The sequence below is a fragment of the Jaculus jaculus genome, chromosome 4 (genome assembly GCF_020740685.1).
Source record: "Jaculus jaculus isolate mJacJac1 chromosome 4, mJacJac1.mat.Y.cur, whole genome shotgun sequence".
Classification (NCBI taxonomy): domain Eukaryota; kingdom Metazoa; phylum Chordata; class Mammalia; order Rodentia; family Dipodidae; genus Jaculus; species Jaculus jaculus.
Genome location: NC_059105.1, coordinates 96,723,709 through 96,749,166, shown reverse-complemented (window position 1 = coordinate 96,749,166; position 25,458 = coordinate 96,723,709). Strand labels below are relative to the sequence as shown.

The following is a 25,458-nucleotide window of genomic DNA, read 5'->3' as shown; positions in this document are numbered from 1 at the left end:
CCTTTTCCAGACAGAGTTCTCATGTTTTAAGGCAAGTAAACCAAAAGGAGCAGAACAACCTTAACATTTAGCTACAAACAGGCATATGAAGAAGGGACTATTTTAAAGGTATAGCCAAGGTTTTAGCATGAATCCAATTTACTATGTATATCCACACATGTACTTTGTATGTCTTTTTTTATTTTCCTTAAAATAATTAGATTTCATAAACTAGTAACAGCTTGTAAAAATATCCTAAGTAATTGAAAGTGCTATATGGCAAATGAAAGAAATACACACTTCTTTTACTATGCCTTAGATCCTATACTAAAAAAACAGAGTCCAAGCAAAACTGGGTGAAAAATGGAATTAAAATTGCTGAGATGTTTAATAATGTATAATTAAAATGCTACAATTTCATTCACTTTTTGTGGAACATAAAAATGAAACTAAAGTCAAGTTAAAGTGCAAATAAAATTTCTAAATTAGAAATTAACACACTCATTCGATCGTGAACATAAGACTATTAAATCATATTAGAAGAGACCATCAAAAAATCATTTAGACCTCAATTAAAGCTATTACCATTAAAAGATCTGCATCTTCAAAATGCCATGAAAAATTAATAATGATTGCCAATCAAAGCAATATCGTTTCTCTAAGGGGTTATTATAGAAAGAAATCACTTAGAACCACCCCCCCACCTGATCTGTCCCTGGCTTGTGCGTCACCATATGCCGCTCGAGCTGGGTGCGGTAGGCAAACGTGTAGCTACACAGAGGGCAGGAAAAGTTCTCTTCATTCTTCTCGTGGCGGTACTTGATGTGTTCCTTCAGTGATGTCAAGCGCTTGTAGCCCCGGTCGCAGTAGGGGCAGGTCAGCAGTTGGGCAAAAGCATCTGGAGTTCCAGGTGGCAGGTCTGTAGCCGAGAGACGACAGAGAGAAAAGTGGGCCAAAAGGTCAGTAAATCAATGGCAGCTAATGGGCTGCCTGCCCGGGATGGTATGACAGGAATCACAGCAATCTGCACCACCACCGCGCCATCATTGCACCCAGCGTCCTCGCACACCAGTCCCCTTGCACACCCACAACAGCTTTGTCGGACTCAGCTCACATTGTGCTCCAAAAAATTAATTAATTACTTGAGCTTTGGGGAACAAGATGGGAGGATTTAAACAGCTGAGAAGTGAGAAAATTCTCTGTAGGTGACTGAAAGTCCCTTTGAGCCCTATAGTCATGTGTTATTCAGGAATTTACAAGGACAGATTTTCAGGTGTCAGTAGAGAGAAGCACAAACAGGTAAGGGTCACTGTTCTTAAACTTGATATTTTTTTCCTTAAAAGTAAAATATCTCTGAAAGATAGGAATAAATTTAGATATTTTTATCTCATGGAAATGGGCTCTAATTGTTCTTGTTCTTTATTGGATGTACAAATGACACAAATTTGCTGACAAAAAAATTTCACAATACCCTAAAATTACAGTTCTAATCTTTGCTCATGAAATTCCATGCCTCTGCAGCTGTTCCTCAAATTTTAAGGTAAACACCCAGGCATGTAGTGCATTTGTAATCGTAACAGCTGCAGAGGTCAGTGTAGTGGCTAAAAATGAATTACAGCCTCACCATTTTCTTCTTGCCCATTGGCCTCTGGTGTGCCAAGGCGAGACAACTCCTCGGGGGCTTCTGGGTAAATAATGGCTGTGTCGCTGCGCTGAAGGTACTCCTCGATGCTGACTACGTGGCCATCACGTTCCTCCAGTTTTCTTTTGGTGAAGTATTCCTCAAAGTCTGCTGTGCAATTTGCATTCTTAACTGAAAGCATAAAAGGAAAAAGACATGTCTTTTCGGGGCCTTCTTTTTCTCAAAGACCAAGTCCACTACATCACTGTTAGCAATAAAGGCAGTAAGACTACAACTATCTCATTTGTTTGTAAGAAGTGTAGATGAACAGTTTCAGTTATGGGCCTATTCTTATGATATATGCAAAAAGAGCTTACTGTGCTTTAAGTTAAATAGACACATTTTATTTTTTCTTAGGATATTCATATGCATAATTTACAACAAATGAAAGAAAAATTTAAATGTATTTAGTAAATTTCTTATAGAGTAGAACTATAGTCTACTATCCATAAATATGATAAGGTGACAACTACTTTTAATAGTCTAGCTGAAACTTTCTTTTATCTTAAGAAAACTACACTTAAAATTTTTAATGTCTACTAAACTTAAAGTCCCTAGCCATGGATTGATCCATCTAGTTGCTAAAAACTAAGTTTTAACCCACCCTTCTTTAAATTCTAGGACATATGTGAAATGACAGATAAATATGAAAGAACAGATATTTCTAGAGAGATAATATGTGATTTTGTCTTTTTAAAAAGTCACAGAAAAAAAGCACTTATCTTTATCATGTCAATTTTTACTGCAGCATTTTATAATACTTTTTGATATTTTATTTATTTATTTGAGAGAGAGACAGAGAGAATGAATATGAGCACACTAGGGCCTCCAGCCACTGCAGATGAATTCCAGACACATATGCCACCTTGTGCATATGGCTTTACGTGGGTACTAGGGAATTGAACCTGGGTCCTTAGGCTTTGCAGGCAAGTGCCTTAACTACCAAACCATCTAACCAGTGCTACTTCACCATTAAATTTTTTTAAATTTTTATTTATTTATTTCAGAGCGAGAGAGAGAGAGAGAGAGAATGGGCGCACCAGGGCCTCCAGCCACTGCAAATGAACTCCAGATGCATGCGCCCCCCTTGTGCATCTGGCTAATGTGGGTCCTGGGGAACAGAGCCTCAAACCGGGGTCCTTAGGCTTCACAGGCAAGCGCTTAACCACTAAGCCATCTCTCCAGCCCTACTTCACCATTTTAAAGTTGCTAAAAAACAAGTTAAATTTACAGCTGATAAATACAAAATAAAAATAACAGAATTAAATGAACAATTCTGCTATGTGACCATATATATATCTTTATAACTTTAAAGATATTACTTTAACTTTAAAACTATGACTCTATTCTCATGAAATGAGTAATTATTGTAAACCAATTTTGGCAACTCATGTCATGAGACATGGTAGATATGTTTCTGAAATCAGTTATTGCTTAACTATCCTAAGGAAAATGCTTTATGCATAAAATAGAGCTAGAAGAGTACCTATTACATTATTGTCTATCATAGCTGTGTGAATACTAATTTGCTTGGACAGTACACAGAAGGTTCCTACTGTCATAGTTTAGAAAACAGGTCCACTTTGATTCCTCTAGATCTTTCACATTATGTTTTACACTATAGGTTCTCTTGGCAAGCTGTGTCAGGGAGATGTTTGAACAAATTAGCCAATTTTCTTTTCTATTTCTTTTCTTTGCTCCTGTTATTATAAACTTGTGGGTTTTAGATGAGGATAGAAAATGGATTCATCCACTAGTTGACATGTATTTACTGAATGCTTGGTATGAAGCAGGCATTATGTTTTGGACTGTTAAGCAAGGAACAGATATAGCTTTGTCATCTAGAAAGTCATGAGAAAAATCAATGCAAGTGATACCATCTCAAAAATAAATTCGTGGACTGCAGAGATGGCTGAGAAGTTCAGGCATTTGCCAGCAAAGCCAAAGGACTGAGGTTCAATTCCCCAGTACCCATGTAAAGCCAGATGCACAAGGTGGCATATGTGTCTGGAGTTTATTTGCAATAGCTAGAGGCCATGGTGTGCCCATTCTTTCTCTCTCTGCCTCTTTCTTTCTCTCCCATAAATAAATAAAATATTTAAAAAGATAAATTTATCATTGCCAAGTTGACTAAATATTTTAACAGAAAGTTGTATGGTGGTAGTAAAGCAAGCAGCACTAGGATCTAATAGGGGTCTAGAAGACCAGGGAAAAGGACGTGTTGAGTTTAGCTGCTCTAGGTACTGAGGAAGCTATATATGCAAGACTGTGATGACTAGGAGCATAGGCATTATAGGATCTTAAGAGGAGAGTAGGGCTGGAGAGATGGCTTTGGGCTGGAGAGATGGCTTAGCAGTTAGGCGCTTGCCTGTGAAGCCTAAGGACCCCGGTTCGAGGCTCGGTTCCCCAGGTCCCACGTTAGCCAGATGCACAAGGGGGCGCACACGTCTGGAGTTCGTTTGCAGAGGCTGGAAGCCCTGGCGCGCCCATTCTCTCTCTCTCCCTCTATCTGTCTTTCTCTGTCTGTCGCTCTCAAATAAATAAATAAATAAATAAATAAATAAATAAATAAATAAGAGGAGAGTAGAGTGAAAGGGGAGCTTTGGGATGTAAAGGTAAAGAAGTGGCAGGAATGAGACTTTGCCACCATAAATGGCCTTGCTAGAAGCAAGAAGAAGCTCTTGAAGTGATATTAAGTAAGGAAGAGAGCTGGATGGAATAACAACTCTTTGTACTTTCTAATGACAGTTCTGGCTACAGTATGATGGTGACATGAGAAACAGAAATAAGGTTCTGGACAAACAGTTAAGGGGCCCCTGCTGTAATCCTAGTGAAAAGACAAAATTAAGAAATTGGTGAGGGAGATAAAGAAAAGCATCTGGATTAGAGAGACATTTAAAAGCTAAAATCCCTAAAATTTGGAGAAAGATTGGGATTGCTAAGTAAAGAAATGCTTGGGTGTCTTTAGATTTTCACATGTGATGGATGGTTACTGATACTCAACAAAGCAAAGAATGCTAGACTTCTAAAAAGAATTGTAATTATGAACAAATATATGAAATCAAGCGACAAAAGAAGTACACCTTGCAGACTATTAAATTCTGTGCTAATAATTTGAATGCTGTGATCACAAGCATTTTCCTTTTGCCACCCAATTTCTGTTAAATTTAAAAAGAACTACAGTCTGATTAGCAGGTTTGCATTGCCCTCAACTATGAGATTGGAATGTACATTAGTGAATTAGGAGGTGAAATCTTAAAGTTATGTTTAGATCTTTTCTTAGCTGGATTGAACAGAAGAAAAGGGACACGTGTTGAGGATGCTGATTGGTGGTGATTGTAATGCTGTCATTGAGCTGGCATCCCTGAATCCCAAGGATGTGTACAGGACCTGCCAACTTGTATAAATATTGCTTGGATCATCAAAATAACTCCAGATTTACCAGAAATTACCTCTTGCTTTTAAAAAACAAGAAAAGATAATGGGACAAAAGGTAAATGTGAGATGAATATTTTTTAACTATGTGACTAGTTTTACCAGTGACTGACATATTTTTCAGTGCCATGATAGTACAAAGTCATAGAATAGCTTCATTCCGACATATACTTACTAGAATGCTGTCAAATAAAGTAAGATTTATTTGAGTTTTTTAAAGAAAATTTTCCCACTTGATGACCTTAGTGTAACCCAGTTAATATGGATGGATGTACATTTAATATCCTAATTTTATCTTGATATTTCAGCAAGTATTTGAATTATCTGGCTATCTTTGCATGAATTTTCATTTGCATATGAATGTTTCCATCAGAAATGTAATCAAATGCAAATTCAATTGGATTTGCATTAATAGCCTTTGGGCTTAAAAGGGAGGAAAATTCTGATTTTTCTGGATAGGCAAACTGAACTACATCTAGATACACTTCTGGTGTTTGGACAGGCAATTTGATTGCTAGATCAAATTTTTCTGTGCTGGGTTTCTATATGAAGTAAAATGAAGACAAAAAGACTTCAGGTCACAATGTGTCTTTAAAGACATCTTTGATCATCTGTGGATTCTGAACATTGAATATACTGGCACAAAGTTAGTATTCTCTGAAGAAACATTCATAGGCAGTATGTGGAATAAATTGTGTCTTTAAGCTTAACATTGTGGTTGAGGTCTTATAAAACAAAATACCTATTGTTGAACTAGGTTAGAAGCTAGCTCAACTATCAATTTAGACAATTACAGAATAGTGTGACAGAATGTCAATTATAAACATTTACAAGACTTAGATAGGGCTCAAATGAATGTCCAAAAACAGTTTCATGAAGAAAATGCAACAAAATCATTTAAGTTTAATCTTTATCAGGACTTTTCTTCATGTAGGGAAGATATGCTATTGAACATGTATCTCATATATCTGGAGTCACTTAAGGTAAGCTAGATTCAAACTTCATTGAGCTACCATAATCTTCAGAAATACATTGTAGCCCTGGAGTCTTCTTACTATGGGCACTGGGAGCATGTTGTTTTTCTACCCAGCACTACATTTTCCTTTACCCTGGCACAACTCTTCACTTCCCTACTGCTAACCCTAACGGCACCCCAAGCAGCTGCTACATTACAATATGATCCTGCTTCCATTGCCACATTGATTATATATAGCTGAAGCAAGCCAATCCCAATTTTCCATTCCTTAAGTCAAACCACTGATTAGTCCAGAGATCCCATCGAAATCAATGAATCCCTTTCCTATGATTTTTAGGACTTTTCTAAAATGATTATCAAGGCTTTCCCTCCTTCAAAGTGACTACAATAATAAGATCCAGAATGAAATAATTGATGTTTTTCATCTATAAAGGCAAGACTTATGGAGAGAGAGAGAGAGTAAAGCAGACCCAACACACCCTGACGGTTCATTTCTAGCTACTTGTCCTGAGGCCCAGATGTACCTTCAGTGACGATATCAGCTCTCTTTAGATGCTGGGAGTTGACAAACTTCTTTTCATATTTTAAGATCTGTTTGTGTTTCAGTTTCTGAAAACCAAAACCACCCTCTTCTAGTACTCAAACAAATGATGGGATTAAGTTTTGGTTATTTTCAAAATGGTTGGCAATGACAACATTTTTATTGTATTTGGAAAGTTTATATATTTTTTTTTGTTTTTACAAAGATTTTGCAATACTGTGTAGTGGACACAAAAATGAGGTAGAAAATTTGCTAGGAAGTTATAGAATTCCCCACTGCAATTTTCTAGTATAAAATCAACCTCACTTTTGTTCTTTTTGTAATCCTTCTCACTCCCTGGCTGCCTTGGAAGAACTGCCAAAACACACTGACAAAGGATATTTGCATGGTATTTATCATCAAACCATAAAAAAAAAAAAATCATAGGAAACCTCAAGTAATTTCCTTCCATATCTTCTCCAGAGAATTTTGCTTTTAGTCTAAAATTCACCCTAATATCATGTAAATATCTTAACCTTCCCAAAGGTTAGTTAAACTTTTCTCCATCCAGAAAAAGAACATTAATTAAAAATGCTTCCTTGTGGCTATAGGTATTTTAATGTTGTTAGGTAAATTTCTAGATCCCTTTAAGAAACTCCTCTCTTTGTCTCAATATGTTAGCCTTTCTTACTAGTCTTGCTTATTGATGTACTTCCATAAATACCATCCTGCCTGTCTCAGGTACAGATTGATTTGTTTTTAGGTAGATAATGATGAATATCAATCTAGACTGACTTTAAAAATGATTGCCTAGAAATAGGCAATGTTAACAGACCTCAAAATGAAGAAGTATTGGTTAGTTCCCAAATCAGTTAGCTTCTATAATTGAGTTACTTAGGATACTTTTACAAAGATGATTAAAGGTAGTTTTTACTTATTCCATGACTTCTACTGATTTCCTGTGTCATTTATTTTCTTCATTTGTAGCAAGCATATATTTACACAGGAAAGCTGTTATTCTGTTATCACTAATTTGATATCCTATACATTCTTTTTTATCAAAAATTGAGGAATTATGTTTAAATATTATGCTAAGCCACCTTAATAAACATAAAATGGAATAAATGATTCTTTTGAAAAATCTAGCTGTTATTCACTTTGCTATGTCAAGGAAGGGGGCTTAAAGAAGCAACTATATATCTAGGTAACTATTTTCTTCATCTTTTTTGAAAGTCTCTTCCATGGTATCATAGATGATAAGATAGGAAGCTATTTTTAATTTTGCCACTTGTGTTGCCTTCTTTAGTTTAAACAAGCACAAAACACTTATAATATATAAATTCCCATGGCTACTTTAAGTTGACTAATTAATGAACATCAGCATTTCATTATTAAAAAGTACATGTGTGCAATCTTACAGAAGGCCTCCAAAATACATATTGGCAATGGATATCTACAAGCAAGTAGAATGAGGAGAACAATCTTTTTCTCATTACACAGCTACATGGCAGCTTTGCAGTGCCTCTGACTGGTACAGAGACATTTATAAAGCCAGGGGAGGGTCGCCAAGAGCAACAGAGAAGTCTCCTGGCATCTTGGCGTACTGGCTGGTCTCTCTTTTTCTGCTCTGCTATGGTGTCCTTTGCAGAACATGTTCAAGTGCCAGTGAGATCCACATGTATAAGAACTTTAAGAGAGAGAGAGAGAGAGGTAAAGAATGACTAGGAGGTGGGAATCTTGAACAGTCTGCAGGATCAAATCTCTTCCTTCACAGCAGGAAGCAGCCCAGTCAGGGACAGAGTCCAACCATTGTTCTTATGGGGAACACATGCCATAGTGGGTATATGGAAGACAGAGGACAACTTTTGAGTCAGTCCTTGCCAGTCCACTGCATTTGAAGCAGAGCTTCTCTAACTGGCTGTTTTTTGCTTTGCTGTTCTTGCTGCACTGGCCACAAGCTTCCCTTGTCTTCACTTCCCATCACTCCATCAGTGTTAGTGTGCTGGAATTATAGTAGTCTACCATAGCTTCCAGGGTTTTTCTATGGTGCCTGGAAATCAAATTCTGGTACTCCATCTTGAATGTTTAGCACTTCATCCACTGAATCATCTCTCCAGCCTCAGAGTTTAATTTTAAAGTTAGATTTTATATTGGGGTATTGTGAATATGAAGATTCAGCAACTTTAATTGTAGTATGTCACTATAGATGGATAAGAGTACTGACTTAATTCCCACATTACATAATATCCATTAATCTTATCATTTGCCATGTAACCTAAAAATTTTGAATTAGTATATCACCAACAACAACTCATATGACTATTTTAGGTAGGGGATTTTTCAAAGCAATTCATATACTATTTTCATGTTTTTTATGTTTTGTTTTGTTTTGTGAGGGTCTCTCTCTTGCTCAGACTGACCTGGAATTCACTATGTAGTCTCAGGGTGGCCTCAAACTCATGGCAATACTTCTGCCTCTGCCTACTGAGTGCTGGTACTAAAGGTATGCACCACCACACCTGGCCATTTCATACAATTCTTTTATAGTCATACAATTGTCATTTGCTCTACATTGGTCATTCCATGGTTTTCAAAATGTGGTTACCACACAAGCAGCATCAGTAATACCTGGAAACTTGTTTGAATTGCAAATTCTTGGAGTCTATTCCAGCATCAGCAATCTGTGTTTTAACAGGCTTTAACAGGAAATTCTGACTCATGCCCAGCTTAAGAACCTGTCCTGAAGGAATTCAATCTTCTGTCTCACACTGCAGCATGAAGCAGAGTTATAAGTAGCAGCATTGAATTACTTCTTTGTCAATTACGTTCTTAGCCATCTCAACCTGAGCTCATAACCTTTTCTTCACTTACTAGATGCCATCTGCAAATTTCAATCATTAAACTTATCACAGCACATTGTAATCTTTCATGTACGCATGTCAGCTGATAGAGGGATGGACCATGCTGTACTCAGCTTTGTGTCACTATTGCCTAGCCAGAAGCCTGGAACATAGCTGTTACTCAATAACTGAAAGATCAGATCAAGGCCTTGGACTCTACATTTTGGCCAAGTTATTTGGTTTTTCGACCTCAATTTCCTCATCCATGAAGTGAGCCAGTATGTGCCTTTTTAAATATTCTTATAATTCCAGTAGTTTATACTTCATTCTTTCATTTAATTTACTGTCATAATCCATGTGTTTTTGATGCCTTAGGTAAACTCAAAGTGTTTTATCTGTATTCCTTTTCAAATGAAAACTCAAAATGACACAGTTTTCTGATGTAAGAGCTGCATATAAAGGCAGAAAATTATTTTGGAAGTACCTGAAAACCATATACAACATGGTATGGATATAGTGCTTATTAAATATTTATTGATGAATGAAGAAGGAACACAAGAAGCTTCGAATATTCATTATTCCTTGTGGGGATGTTTGCTGTGAAGTAGAGATAGTTTCTCCTAATCATAAACAAAGCTAATAACACCCTAGCATTCATTAGGCAGGAAGTGAACAAGCTCTTCTTGGTATACACTGGTGATAATCTGTTCTGGGCCCATTCCTATCTACCCTACAAATACTTCTGCTTTTCTCCTTTACTGTCCTTTATTTAAAAAAAAAAAAAACCAAAAAACTTAATGTATGAAATTTACTAAAAATTTAAAATATTTCTATGATACATGTGTGGCTGAATGACAAAACCCCTCCAACCTGTAAAAAGTGTGATAGATGCAAACAAGAAGAAATGACATGCTTTTTAATCTATGCCTCCCTCCTTGTTAAGTATTTAGGTACTAATTGAACTATCTGCTTCTGTATGATTGATTAACACTTTACATCCACTCAACTACAGCTGAGAAATACTTGATGATCAAACTTGTGTGGCCTTTATCCATGTTTTAATTTAAAGCCCATGTGAGAAAAATTAGAAGTTGTTAAACCAGGAGGAGAATAATGTTGCAATATCTGTCTTACTTTTTTCCCATTTTCTTCCATGCTAATGACTAGGTGCACAGAGTTTGCTTAAAGAGGCTCACTGCTTGCAGGCCTACTATCTGTGCCACTGATCCTGTCTGGTTGGAGGATTCACACCTTGCATCATTGTGCTTTTTGCTCAAATGAGATTGCTAATGTGAGCCTGGGTTATTACTGGGGATCCGTTTGCTCTGGGGACACCCAACCTATAAACTTGGATCAAATTGTTATTTCAGGAGGGTGTGCTTCTCATTCCACTCCTTCCCACTTTCCCTGTGGTATGCATTCTGTGAAGTATTGGGATATGGCTGAGAGCAAACAAAACTGCAGGATGCCTTGTTAAAAAAATTATTAAGAATTTCAATAGGATGAAAGCTAAATACAGGACAATGTAGGAACTATTGTCATTACAAAGAGAATTTCATAATATAAACTCCCTTGTTAAACAATACTTTTAGTTTCAAAGAGGGTTAGTTTATTTGCCTCTATGGTTTTACTTATAAAAAAAGTATTGAGCCTGATTTATTTTCTGAATTAATGTATTAAAAGCCTGTTAGTTCATTATATCAATAAAGGGATAAATAAATAAATGGCAACAGCAGAGCCCAAGTGCAGGGCTTGTCTAACCATGGGGCTATGTGCAGTCTAGGCCCTACACCCAGGATGCTGATGTTACATGGGCCAGTATGAGGCAGTACTCCTAAGAGGCTTCCTCTCCCAAACAAGCCTTTTATTTTCTTAATTCCTGCTTCCCAAGGTTATTTCACCAGGAGAAAGAGTATGTGGGGTGAGGGAGAAAGGGTGGAATTCAAAACTTCTAGTCTGGGCTGGAGAGATGGCTTAGTGGTTAAGCACTTGCCTGTGAAGCCTAAGGACCTTGGTTCGAGGCTCGGTTCCCTAGGACCCACGTTAGCCAGATGCACAAGGGGGTGCACACATCTGGAGTTTGTTTGCAGTGGCTGGAAGCCCTGGCACACCCATTCTCTCTGTCTCTCTGTCTCTCTGCCTCTTTCCCTCTCTGTCTGTCACTCTCAAATAAATAAATAAAATAAAATAAAAATTTTATTAAAAAAAAACTTCTAGTCTAATTTCCTTATTGAGCATCTGATGCCACTAAGTTATAGTAAGGTTGTTAAAGCACACAAAGTTACACAACTGACTTCTGGAAGAGCTGTATACAAAACTCACACTTAACTCTTACTTAGCACATTGCTCTTGCAACAATATCACAGAGCTTGAATGAGGGAAGAGAGAAAGCCTATCTTTTTAGTTTTTGTTTATTATGCCTAATTTAGTACCATTTGATTAAGACCTAAATGCTAAAAAAGACCACAATACCTAAATAATTCTAAATAGCACATTACTTCACTATAAATTTAGTATGAGGAAAGTAAATTAAAATGTTCACTTCAGTGTGTGCATTATAAAATTTAATGTTTTCCACTTTGTGTTTGTACTTTTTCCATTTAAATTTATTTTTTCTCTACTTATACAGTGTCCCTATTCTGATTCCTAAAGATATTCTTTTTTGTTCTTTCTTTCTTCCCCTCCTTTCCCCTCTTCTCTTCCTTCCCTTCTCTAGTCCTCTTTCCCTCCTGAATGATCCAGATGGAGTTACTTGGTAAAGATAAATATCTTAAAAGTTTTTCAGATTATTTGCAAGACACTTACTGAATAATTCTATTTTATATGTAAATATTATATATATTTTTTAAATTTCTTTTTGTTCATTTTTTATTTATTTATTTGAGAGTGACAGACATAGAGAGAAAGACAGATAGAGGGAGAGAGAGAGAATGGGCACGCCAGGGCTTCCAGCCACTGCAAACGAACTCCAGACACGTGCGCCCCCTTGTGCATCTGGCTAACATGGGACCTGGGGAACCGAGCCTCGAACCGGGGTCCTTAGGCTTCACAGGCAAGCACTTAACCGCTAAGCCATCTCTCCAGCCCAATATTATATTTTTTAATTCTGGTATTTCTAATCAATAAAGAGAATTCTTCAAAGCAGCACACCACAAAGGTGAGTTGCTATTAGCTATTATTTTATTAGATATTTTATGGTTATAGTAAATAAAATGTCTTAAGCTTAACATGGAGTAAGAGACCAAGGGGAAAAAAAAAAACAACTTTATTCACGGTTCATTTTGCTTTCCCATTTCACATACTACTTGTTCCTCCACCATGCTTAATGACATCCTCCTACATGCGTTCCACTTCTTCAGATTAAATGAAAGTGTGTCATCCCCTGGTAATATCCCATTCCTCACAGCTTCCCACAGACCCCTTCCTGCTTGCATGTCTTGACACACAGAGCAAAGAGGCTGGGCCAATCTGCTTCTTAATTCACATTAGACACTCAAACCACTGTTACCTGTTTCATCAACTTAATCATAATTTCTTTATCCCTTAACAACTTGCCTATTAAACATCACACTGTATTATATAACACTGTGCATGTTGAGAGAAATATGGAAAAAACCAAACTGAATTTCCATCTTCAAAGAGTCTCCACTCTATATAAAAAAATGTTTTGAAGTGTTTTGTTTGTTTCCTTGTTTGTTTGAGAACAGAAATCTCCAACTCACTATGTAGGTCAAGCTTGCTTCAAACTCACCATTATCCTGCCTCACAAATGCTAGAATTCAGGGCATGTGCTACCATGCCTGGCTCTAATTGTAATGTTTTGAAGTCTAAAGTTATCCATATTTCCATCAGGTGTTAGGACATTGCCTACATAGTTCAGGTAAAATGGTATATGCTCCTTGACAATGTCCATTCCATCCCACCATTGCTTGGACTCCCTCATCAAGCAACATGGATGGCTAGCTTTGGTCCTGCACTAAACCCAGGATAACTCCTTTGGTCAGAACCAGGGATGTGCACTCTATGAGGTTTAATTTTTCCTCTTTCTCTTCATTCAACTCCTCATTTACTTAAACAGGTACTTTACTGATAATCAGGCTGTGGCAAGTCCCTTAATTTCACCTGTTCTGTGAACTTGTCTGCATTCACCTTGAAACTTAAATCATCCCCACCCCTTCTTCTTACTGTTATTCCATTCTTGCCTTGCCAAACTTAGAGTTAGTCCAAGCTTTCTGTTTCTACAGCTATCAAGCATATCAAAAAAGACTTAAATAATTGTCGAGTTTAACTTTAGTCTAAATTTTCAAAAAGGGATGTTCTTTATTTTGCATGTGTGTGTATTATGTGGTGTATGTGATGTGTGGTATATGCACTTATGTATGCCCCGTGTGTGTGCATGCAGTGACCAGAGGAAGGAGACTATCAGATATCCTTCTCTTATCATGCATCTGCATACTTCCTTGAGATGGGGTCATTCTCTTAACCCTGAGCTGCCTGTTGGAGAGCCCTAGCAATTCTCTGGTCTCTAAATCTCTACCCAGCTGTGTTCCCTTCTTCATGGATTAAGGTTCCTGAAGTATGTATCTGCCATCATCTATTTATGTGGGTTCTGAGAAGTCAAACTTGGGGTTCTTGGGCCTAAGAAGCCCTCATGTTGAGGTGGGAAAACACTAATCTGTTGTGTCATCATCTCAGCACCCAGAATGGAATATTCTTGATGATGATTGAATTCTTATATATTGTTCACAGGACTTACTTTACATTTCCACACAAGATTTCAACCCTACTCCTATTATCTTATGGCTAACTGTGATCTCTTTTTCTTACTTACCTCAAGAGTACAAAGTATATAAATTCCCTAGATAAACATGGTCTATTTCTCTACTAGCATTCTCCTTTTTGGTCATACTACTCAGAAAAGACCATTTCTTGTCCTCTGTCATGGCTACCATCTGAAGCTATTCCCTCACAAATGCTCGGCCTCCCTTTATATGTTCAGACGTTGGATCTTTCTCTCTTTTGCACAGAAGCATGTTCAGAAAGCTCTTCTTCTGAAGAACTTTGCTTGAAATCTGAAATATCCTTTAGGCATCTCTTTATTGACCTTCACTCTCTGTTAGGAAACCCTCTGCAATATACAACACCTTGCATTTGAACCTACAGAGCTACTTGTATTTCAAATAAAGCATTTAATCCATTCTTACATTAACTGATACTAATAATGGTTAGCAATGATTAAACATTTATGTTTCCATATTGCACTAAATATTTCATAAACATTCCTTATTCATCTGTCTTTATTTTACTCAATTGAATATAAGTACTTAGTGGCAGTGACTATTGTATCATTTGTGATGTTTAACAGAATGCCATACACTTAGTAGGATTTCAATAAGCAACTATTAATTTGAAGAGCTAATGAGGCTACCATTATTTATTTGAAAATTTTGTCTTCCTTTCATTATGACTTTTATTTTCTCTATTGGCATCACAATATTTTGTGTTCCTCAAGGGCAGGAACCAAATCTTCTATTTCCTTGAAAGTCCCCCCCAAAAAACTCAGTTTATATTCCTCATAAAATGAACAGTAATGAAACAATGAAAGCAAATAAGTGTGAGTGTGTTAGTGGCTACCAATGAAGGGCAAACATTTTATTTTTAATTGATGGCTATTCAGGTTGAAGAAAAATTATGGTCAGTGCTGCTAGTTATCAAATGAATATCTGAAGGCTTTCATCATTGTTGTACAAAACATAGGTGCTACTAAATCATCCTCTCCCATAATTAATTTAAGGATGCTAGTTAAAAATGAAGTGAAAGACAGGACTTTCTAACACTTCTTGACCTTTTAAAAATATATATTTTATTTATTTATTTGATAGAGAGAAAGGATAGAGAAAGAGTGTGTGTGTGAAGGAGAGAATGGGTACACCAGGGCCTCCAGCCATTGCAAACAAACTCTAGATGCATGCGCCCACTTGTGCATCTGGCTTACATGGGTCCTGGAGAATTGAACCGGGATCCTTTGGCTTTACAGGCAAACACCTTAACGACTAAGCCATCTACCTCTCCAGCCTCCTTAATTTTTAATTGTTATATTTGGATCTCAACTGTAACAGAATATTACAAAATGTCAAATCAACTGAATTGACTGGTTTGTTTTTTCATTACAAATAGTTCAATATTGCATTTTTATTTTCTAGAGATATTGATAAAGATCTAGTGTAAAGAGTGGAAAGTAACTGAATGCATTAATTGTTTAGTGAGTAAAAACAGGGTCAAACACTTGTTTCCTCTACTTCATCTGGGGGTGCCTAGCCATGCCACCAGCATGTTTCTTGGTGAGTCTGACAAAGCTGCTGAGGATGTGGAGCATTTCCAGACCAAGCCACTGATGAGGAGATGCTGTGCACGCATCCATAGCCATTGCAAACAAGCCATCATGAGCAACATCAACACAGAATGCCTGAGGATGTTGGACTTCAAAGGCAAGGCGAACTGGGATGAGTAGAATCAGTTGGAAGAAACTTCCATGGAAAGTACCATGAATGCCCACATCAACAAAGTAGAAGAGCTAAAGATGAAATGTGGAATAAAAAGGACCGAGTTTGGTTGCCAGCTACACATACATCCTAAAATGATGAAATGCCTTCTTATTTCTTATGTGGCACTAAACAGTTCAGGCCAGAATTAATCACTGACTCTCCTTTCCTCCCTTAATAACTTTTATCTAAAATCAATTAAAAGTACAGTTATTATTTTTTAAAATCAATTAAAAGTACAGTTATTATTTATTTACTTGTAAATAAACTGGAAAACAAACCAAACTAGAGTAAGCAGTTACTCTGTTTAGATACTATACTAAGAACTTTAAAAGTGTCATGCTTTTCAATCCCTGTGATCAGACTCTACATAGGAAAAGTTTATTTCCCTTTATTGCTATAGAAATAAAGGTTTATCAATTATGTATTCAGGTTCATGTAACTAGTAATTTATAGAGTTAATAATCATAGTTAGGTTTTCTACATCTAGAATCGGAAGCATTCCAAGATGTTGGGCTATCACATGGAAAATAACTTTTACATTATCTTTAGAATGTTAGAGGCAAGTTACTATAGTTAGAATCTAGCTAGATAGTTCTTGGACAGAAAATTTCTTATGCAGGTTAAGAATTGGACCTGCTGTGGTAATAGAGGCCTGTAACCACAGCTCCTCCTAAGGAGTCTGAGGCAGGAACACTGTAAGTTCAAAGCCAGTCTGAGTTACAAAGAGAGACCCTGTATCAAAATAAAATAAGAAGGGGTTTGGGGTGTACTTCAGTGATAGAACACTTGCCTAACAAGTATGCAAGGTTCTAGGTTCAATCCCCACCTGGTACTACCAAAAAATAAGAAACAAAAAAACTGAAACCTACATTGGCCTTGTGCAAAATTTCTAAATGTAAAGTGCATTTCTTTTTTCCTAGCTAGGAAGATGAATATTCAGGTAAAAATTAATAGTTTTTTAAAAACTAGAATACTATGTTGTCCAAGTAAATATATCTTATGTTTGAGAGAAAATATCCAGGGCCTGTTTAGATCTGGCTATGCATATGGACCTGCCTTAATGCTCATGAAAACCATGTACTTAAGGCAGAGCCTTGTTACTATTGGTGGAGGCCAATTCACATTTATAAGGCTCCACCTAAGTTTTTCAATTTCTCTAACCTTAGAAAATAGGTTTTCTTTCACATACTCTTGAAAATTATACATAATAATTTCATTCTGTAATTCAACTCTATTAGTATCTGGAAGTTATAAGGTACCATTGTGAAAAAGCATGTTTCTATTATATCTATAAACATTATCATTTTCATCTTTTTTTTTCTTTTTTGATATAGGGTCTCACTGTAGCTCAGGCTGATCTGGAAATCACTCTGTAGTCTCAGGGTAGCCTTGAACTCATGGCAATCCTCCTACCTCTGCCTCCCGAGTGCTGGGATAAAAGGCATGCACTGCCACACCTGGCTATTTTTATCCTTTAAAAATTAAAATTTAAGTCAGAGTTTGTGCTCCTTTATGTTGTTAGAAATCAGTTTTGCTATGGTGCTAATCTTTGTTCTAAAAATAAAATGTCAATACTCCAAACTAGCAAATTGATTTCTGGGATTTAAGGATAATTCTAAAGGTACTGTCTCAATATGCCTATAATCCGAGGCATAGGGAGATAGAGGCAAAGGGTCAGGAGTTCAATATCAGCCTCTGCTACATAGTGAGTTCAAGGTCAATCTGTGCTACATTTTGGGTATTTAAGACCTTATCTCAAAATAACCCCCCAAATTTTTTAAGATGTTGACTCAAGATGGGTGTGGTGACACATGCCTATAAACCCACCACTCAGAAAGCTGAGACAGGAGGCCTAGGAGAGGAGATCAAGGCTAAACTTATATAGTGAGACCCATGTCTGAATACTTCCCTCCCCCATGTGACATACAACAAAGACACAGGCTCAATCTCCTCCACAGGTTTTTTTTTTTTTCTTATCTAGTTTCTTTCCATCAAATTTTTTTTCATTCATTCGTTAATTTACCCAATCAGTCTACCATACATTCTCATTGTTATATTAAACTAGCTATTTCTATAAAGCCAATCTTTTTAGTCCCTTACTATGGTAGTTTGAATGTATGTCCCCATAGACTCAGGTATTTTATTAAAAGTTATAATTTGGACTTCCAGCCACCTGGCTAGAAGAGGTATCACTGTGGGCAGATACTGAGGTCCATCCCTAAGGTATGTTTAGGGGCTGATCTGCTTTCCAGCCCAGAGTTATGCAAAGCAGTCTGAGCTCTGCCTGGGTCCCTGCAGTTTTGTGTTTGTGTGTGGTGCTGGCTGGTGGTGGTTTCTCTCTGCTTGAATCTGTGAAAACAGAACAGCCTCTTCCACCATGATCAATTGAATCTGTAAGCTGCAAATAATTTCCTTCTTCCTCCAAACTGTGTCTGGTTTGGATGTTCATCCCAGCAATGTGAAGCTGACTACAACACTTGCTAATGTCATAGTACGCATTATTTATTTAATTTATTTATTTAATTACCCCACAATCCTAAGAATTATATACAGTGATACTCTCCTCCCAAATTTCAGGTGATGAAACATCTCACTTTCTTGAAGATAACTAGGTGGAATAGTTGTACACAGCATGAAGAAGGACATACATTCATCATACATAACTGATTGAATTCACTTTAGGGTTGTGGGCTTTCAGAGACAGAAGGAGTTGATGTGGATTGAGGTGCACAAAGATGATCATATTGAGCAAATGAGTTATCAACTAGCTATGAAAGACAAAATGGGTACAAGTTGGATTCATAGACTAGTAAAAATGAGACTTTGTTGATGTCACAAAAGGATGTGGTTTGCTTAGATAGAGCCTTGCTGTTATAAAATGGGTAGCACTTCATACTGGACTAAAAACTATTGGTTTTGTCCTATAAGGAACAACTAAAGATTCTAAGAAGGGAACTTGAGAGTATGTACTAACTTCATAGAGAAGTACACAATGTCTCAAAAACAGTCAGTGTAAGGCCTTCTTAGTTTAGGAGAATGAAATAATATTAGATGAAAATATCTGGTTGGTTACTTCAGACCAAGTGTCAAAAATATGTCAGCCTAACATGAAAGTCAAAGTGCTATTTATCTTTTATCCATGCCCTTGTTTCTTCTAAAATGATTTTTGGCTTCGACCATTCCTGAATCTTGGTAATAAAATGACTAAAACTCTATAGGATTACTGGAGGAAGGCATAATTAGGCTTGGGATGGCTATGTAAGATGGTTAGCCAATAGCTACATCTTGATGAGTAGGACTTGGGAGGAGAGAAGGAGATGGTAAATTAAGAAGTAATTTCAACAGACATGATAGTGCCCACCTACTAATTCCCTAGTGTGGAAAGAATCAGGAGTTAATAGTCATCCTGAGCCTATAAGTGAGTTTGAGGCTAGCCTGGGATACATAAAACTGTCTCTAAACAAACAAGCAAACCAACAAACAAACAATTTCAACCCAAAACAAACATTAGTTCAATTCCATATGTGTGTAGCACCTAAAATTTGTCAGGAACAAGAAGTAGTAAATTTACATCTGATGAGAATAAATATGCATTTATTCTGTAAGAAGAGTAGGATGATAAATTAAGGACCACCAGTAAATTTCTAATTACCAAGACCAGTATGTTTTGCTCAGCATTCTTTCAAGTGTAGCTATTTGAAGCTTTTAACTGAGTTGACCATTTGTTCTTTTCTTACAGGGATATGTAAGTGTTTTCTCTCTCCTTACAACCTGAATTTGATTTTTATGTGTACCCAGCATGAATCCCTTCCTCAGCCTTCTACTCCTTCCACAGATATACTCAGAGTATATCTATGTATATTATCTTCCTATGATGTTAAATACTATCTGAATATATTTGCTTGATTCCAGCTCTGACTTCTTGGGTTTTAATTTTTCATTTGAAGAATGTATATATACACATATATGTATATATACAATACCATATACATATATATATGTGTATATATATATATATATATATATATATATATATATATATTTTTTTTATATATAAAAACACTTATGCCTGAAGGCTAGCTCAAGATCTTTTCAAAAGTGTGTACTTTTACAGATGTAGAAATAGCAGGTATCACTTTATACCATACATGAAGACAAGATCTTGAGACCACTTTACATCTGTTATTCAGAGACTCAGGTATTAAGATATCGGATTAAAAATTTCTCCACTTCACCACCCTAGGACAAGTGTTTTTTTGTTTTTTTTTTTCCCCTAAACCATGTCAGCTGAATAATTACAATGACTTCCAGTTGACCTCTAGAGTCTGGCTTTTCCCCACAGACAACATAATATAACATGACCCAACAACCTCTTTCTCCTAATGCTTTATATCCATCAACTGCCGCCTTTAACTTCCATGTGTAGCTTTACTTCCTACAGACTGCCACTAAATCCTTGTAGTCAGTCAAATTTGTTCATCTTCTGACTAGATACAATTCTTTTTCTCCTTGGTTCACACCTCCTCTTCTGCTAGAAATCCTTTCCTCATTCTTTCTTGACTACTGAGAATGTGCTTAGTTCAAATTCAGCTTCTTCCATAAAACCTTATATAATATCCAGTCTACCAGATCACTTCTATTTCTGTAATTGAAATAATTATGGTTTCTACTATTTGTGGCATGATAAATATTTTCACTAGTTTACTTCTTGTTCATTATTTTTTCATGTGTGTTAGGCTCTTCTCCCAGATTAAATAATAACTATGCCAGAGTCTTCCTGGCCCATCTTCTTCCACACATGCACACAACAGTGAATAATTTGAAAGCACTCAATGAACACATATTGATTAATTTATTGATGGAATACATATGAACCATAAAGAACAGTATTATGAGAAAGGGAGATCTTAAAACCTGGTGAAAGGGTGTTCAGGATTGATTTTTAATCCTTCTGGATTAGAATGATTTTTATTAACCTCACTTGGATTCAGGTATATGCAATGACTGGTCAATTGTAACCTTGCTGGAATAAATTTACATTGTAGCACTTTAAGTGTTTATAAAGGAAATAAAATTAGCCTTTATACTACTTGAAGCTGACACTTAACATTATCTTGAAAAGGAACCTGAGGCCATTTTGGATACATGAGTTGGGATATTATAGAGGCTCTTAATTCATGTTACCTCATTACTATATTTTTATGAGAAGTTATTTGCTTTGTTTCTATTTTTATACAATGATAGTATCCTAGCAACATGGATTATTACAATTAGCAGCGTTCTTAGCAAGCAACTAGTTAATATTTTCATGTTACAGATGTGAAAACTAAGTTGCAAACAGGATAGCTGATTTGTCCAAAGTCATGATCTAATCATTGCCAAAGCTGCATCTAGAAATTGGAATTACTGGTGCATAACTCTGCTTTTTCTATAGATACACAGTAGTATAGTTTCATTCTTGTACTCAACTTGATGTTATTAAAATGAATATAAACTTAATGATAGATTTTTCATTACCAACTCTATTTTATATGTAACAAAATGAATTAGTGCCTTTTAAGTTATTAATAAGGGCATTCTAAATAGAGACAGTGTGAGCAGTACAATATGATGTGTACCAATAGAAGGGAGACATGAATATTATTTTAATTACTTACATCTCTGATACTTAACAAAACTGCAAGTTTACCATTGGTGAATTGTGTGATTTGTTCATATGTGTATATGAGTGCATGTATGTGTATATAAGAGCATGTGCACCTGCATGTGTGTATGTGTGTGTATGTGTTATGTGAGCCAGAGGTTGATGTCAGATGTCTTGTCTTCTTCAATTGTTTTCTACCTTCTTTCTTTGAGACAGGGTGTCTTGCTGAACCTAGAGCTCTAAACTCAGTACACCCCATGTATTTCCTGCCTCCTTTTCCCCAGTGCTAGTATTATGGGTGTGCGCCACAATGAACACCATTTATGTGGTTGCTGGAATCTGAACTCAGGTCCTTATGCTTCTACAACAAGCACTTTATGCACTGAGTCATCTCTACAGTTGTGTAATGCTATTTTTATTGATGTTTTTATTATTTTGCTTTAGAAGGTGATTTTGAACTGTGCACTTTGCTGATTTTTTGTAATGGTGGTAATGAGGTTGTTTAAGGCACCATAAATATCATGTAGAAATAGGAACTTAGTGAATCAATGTAAATTTGTGCTGTGAGAGGATATTCCATTCAATATGTTTGGAAAAAGTATGGAATGTCACAGTTGTCATTAACTTGTGTTCTCTAGCGATAGCAGATTAAATAAAATACCACTACTGTCTTCCTATTGTTATCTTTCTACTTTATTAAAATGAAGGAAAATCCTCAGTTCTTTAAAATTCTGCCTGGGAAATATTTATTGGAACTAGCAGGCAGAGAATTAAAAGTGAAGAAAGAAGTAAAAAGAACTCAGAAAATAAATTTTGCAAGTAATGCTGATGGAAATTAGACTTTCTAAAAAAGCATGTTACAATCTGTATTACATCATATCAGTTGAACTCTTGAAGACAGATATCAAGTGGTAGCTAGTGGAGGCATATCATAGTCTAATTAAATTTTTTTAAAAATTTATTTATTTGAGAGCGACAGACACAGAGAGAAAGACAGATAGAGGGAGAGAGAGAGAATGGGCGTGCCAGGGCTTCCAGCCTCTGCAAACGAACTCCAGAAGCGTGCACCCCCTTGTGCATCTGGCTAACATGGGACCTGGGGAACCGAGCCTCGAACCAGGGTCCTTAGGCTTCACAGGCAAACGCTTAACTGCTAAGCCATCTCTCCAGCCCTTAAAATTATTTTGAAGTAAAAAAATCACAACTAGAAATTCACTATCTCATCCTGTGAAAGGATCCATTCACATAACTCAATATTTTTGAGCTTCAGAGGCAAACTGTGTTATGAGAATTTGCTTAAAAAATATCAAAATGTTGTAAATTCAGATTTGAAATAAATCCAGAGGCCTGTATCTTCTAACTTAGTTGTTAAGTCATGGAGATACAAACAGATGGGTCAGTGTTTCTTCCCCCAGACTCAGTAAATCCACACAATACAGGGCAAACATAAGCTTGGTGTATAAACATAACTTACCTGTACCGTTGTTAACTGTGGCCTGGATCGTGGCTTCTGACCCCAGAGTATCATAATCTTCCTTCATTTCTTCTGTGGGGGAAAATTATCTTTAGCATTTGCAAATTATAGAAAGGCTTACTATATAGTAAGAATGACAAGCACAGAAACAAGGAAGATTCTTTCAGAGGAAACAGAGGAGGCTTGTTGTAAACCTCTAAACAATAGCTTTGTTCAGGCAATTGAATGAATCCAATAGTGCTAGCTGCACAAGAACTTTACTTGGAACACCACTGCAAGCTGTGAAAAACAGAGGTGCTTATTTGTAGCAGATGAAGGGCTTTTCTTCTGTTGGTAGTTTTAGTTACAAATGGGGGAAGATACTATTTTTTCAATAAGAATCAAAAGTAACTAAATATTCATACTTATGAAGTGGCTGAGTAGCTACTGCAGCTAACTGTAGCTACACTTTGGGTGCTTAGTGCCAAGTCAGAATTTCTTTTATTTCCATGTTTTCTTTCCCTTTCATGTAGCTATGATAGTGCTAGTGTAGGTAAACAGACTTAAAAATATGATGCCTAATTGCCTATCAAAAATTTGAATGTCTACTTTTTAAAATGAACATTTCAGAGGTATACAATATACCTGTTTCATTGCTTATAGAAACTTCCAGAGCATATGTTTCTTACTCTTGTTCTAATTTCTCACAAATAACTTTTTTGTATTTGTTGTTTGTGCCTCTATAGGTCATCATACTCAGTTTTTTGATGAAAAATATGCAAAGAAAACAACATTCCAATGTTCTGATTAAGATGAAAATATAGAATATTGAATTTCAAGATTCATGAATGATTAAAAATCATTTTAAAAACTGTATTATTATTGTGGTGGTGCATGCTTTTTATCCCAGTACTCAGGAGGCAGAGATAGGAGGATCATCATTAGTGCTTGAGGCCACCCTGAGACTGCATAGTGAATTCCAGGTCAGCCTGGGCTAGAGTGAGACCCTACCTCGAAAAACAAACAAACAAACAAAAACTGCATTATTTTCAGATAAGGGACAGTTTGAAAAACAGGGGAAGTCTTGAACTTTTCTGCCTACCAGATTACAGAGTATGTAGGAAGGTAGAATGAGGCAGCTGCCAGTTAAAAAATCTTTCAAAGGAGGCACTTATCATGGAGTTTTAAAAACTGAAGTTTTACATAACAATACTAATGAAAGCCAGACATCATAGTCTAGCACTGGGATCTCTGTGTTATTATCATTTTACTGAAAACAAGAGAATCTTGATGCATTGAACTCTGAATTCTCAAAATTATCCTGAACACTTTTTTGCTTATCACATACTAGACCACTTTCACAGAACAGTTTCTAGAAACTGCTACAGTAAAAGCAAAACATATTTAATAGATAGTACTCTATGGTGTACCTGTTTATGGAATTAAGGCTGAAACAGCCAGTTTCTTTCAAGTGCACAAATATACATAGATTCTAACTTAATGGCACTACTCAAAATATCTACCCAATTTGGTGATACTTGTTTAGACTGTGAAACCACTTTAAATTAATTCCTGACCCCAAACTTCACCTTTATTTAGGAAATATTTTCACAGGGACATTTTGCATAAAATATTTACAGGTTCAAAATATAGAACTACTGTAATTGTCAACTATAATATTTAATTGTTTGGAAAGCTCCTTCTTGATAGTTTTATTAGTCCCTGCAAAGAATTAAATTTAGGTATTTCTGAGAAGTTCAGTACTAGATATAAATATAGCTTTTGTGTCTTTCTTCCTCACTCATCTCATGTGATTTCTGGTAGCCAAGAGTCATAAGAATCACAAGTTTTCCATCTGAGAGCACATCAAGTTACTCAGGGGAAAACAGTTAACAGCATTTTTTTTTTTTTTTTGCATAATAGTGGTAATGTTCAAGATTTCTGCTGTACTTCCTTCCTCATTGTCATTTTCTTATGAAAAAGTAAAGGGAAGTTACAGTAAGTGGTTGTTTCCCAAATTAATAAAGGCTGTGTGTACAAATGTCTACTTGGCACTTGGTATATACACTGTGTTATGTTGTATTCTTCAGCTATAACCCTCTTTTTCCAAAGATTGTCCATCTAGGACCTGTCAGAGCCTTCCGAGGAGATGCTGACTCTTTTACTTAGAATGCATTTTGCTTTGATTTACTAAAAAAAAAAAAAAAAAAAAAAAAAAAACACACATTTTTTCTTAACATAAAGCACAATTAATTAAAATGCAACACTAAGTCTTTTCAGATATGTATTTGAAATATTGAGTATATGTCTAAATTAGGTTCTACATACACTGATATTCCCAAGGACATAATGATACAGTTTGGGAATATCTCCTCTGAATTAACA

The 25,458-nt window shown here is 36.1% G+C and overlaps 1 protein-coding gene across 9 annotated transcripts in view; it reads right to left on the bottom strand.

Moving 5' to 3' along the window:
- Positions 1-25,458, bottom strand: part of Zeb2 (zinc finger E-box binding homeobox 2) — a 139,166-nt gene that overhangs the window by 17,696 nt on the left and 96,012 nt on the right. For all 9 annotated transcript variants that reach the window (XM_045147456.1, XM_045147455.1, XM_045147457.1 and 6 more), the window contains 3 exons: positions 23,095-23,166; positions 1,604-1,792; positions 684-898 (listed from right to left, as the gene is read on the bottom strand). In XM_045147456.1, the coding sequence (XP_045003391.1) occupies positions 684-898; positions 1,604-1,792; positions 23,095-23,166 (476 nt within the window). The remainder of the gene's footprint in view (positions 1-683; positions 899-1,603; positions 1,793-23,094; positions 23,167-25,458) is intronic.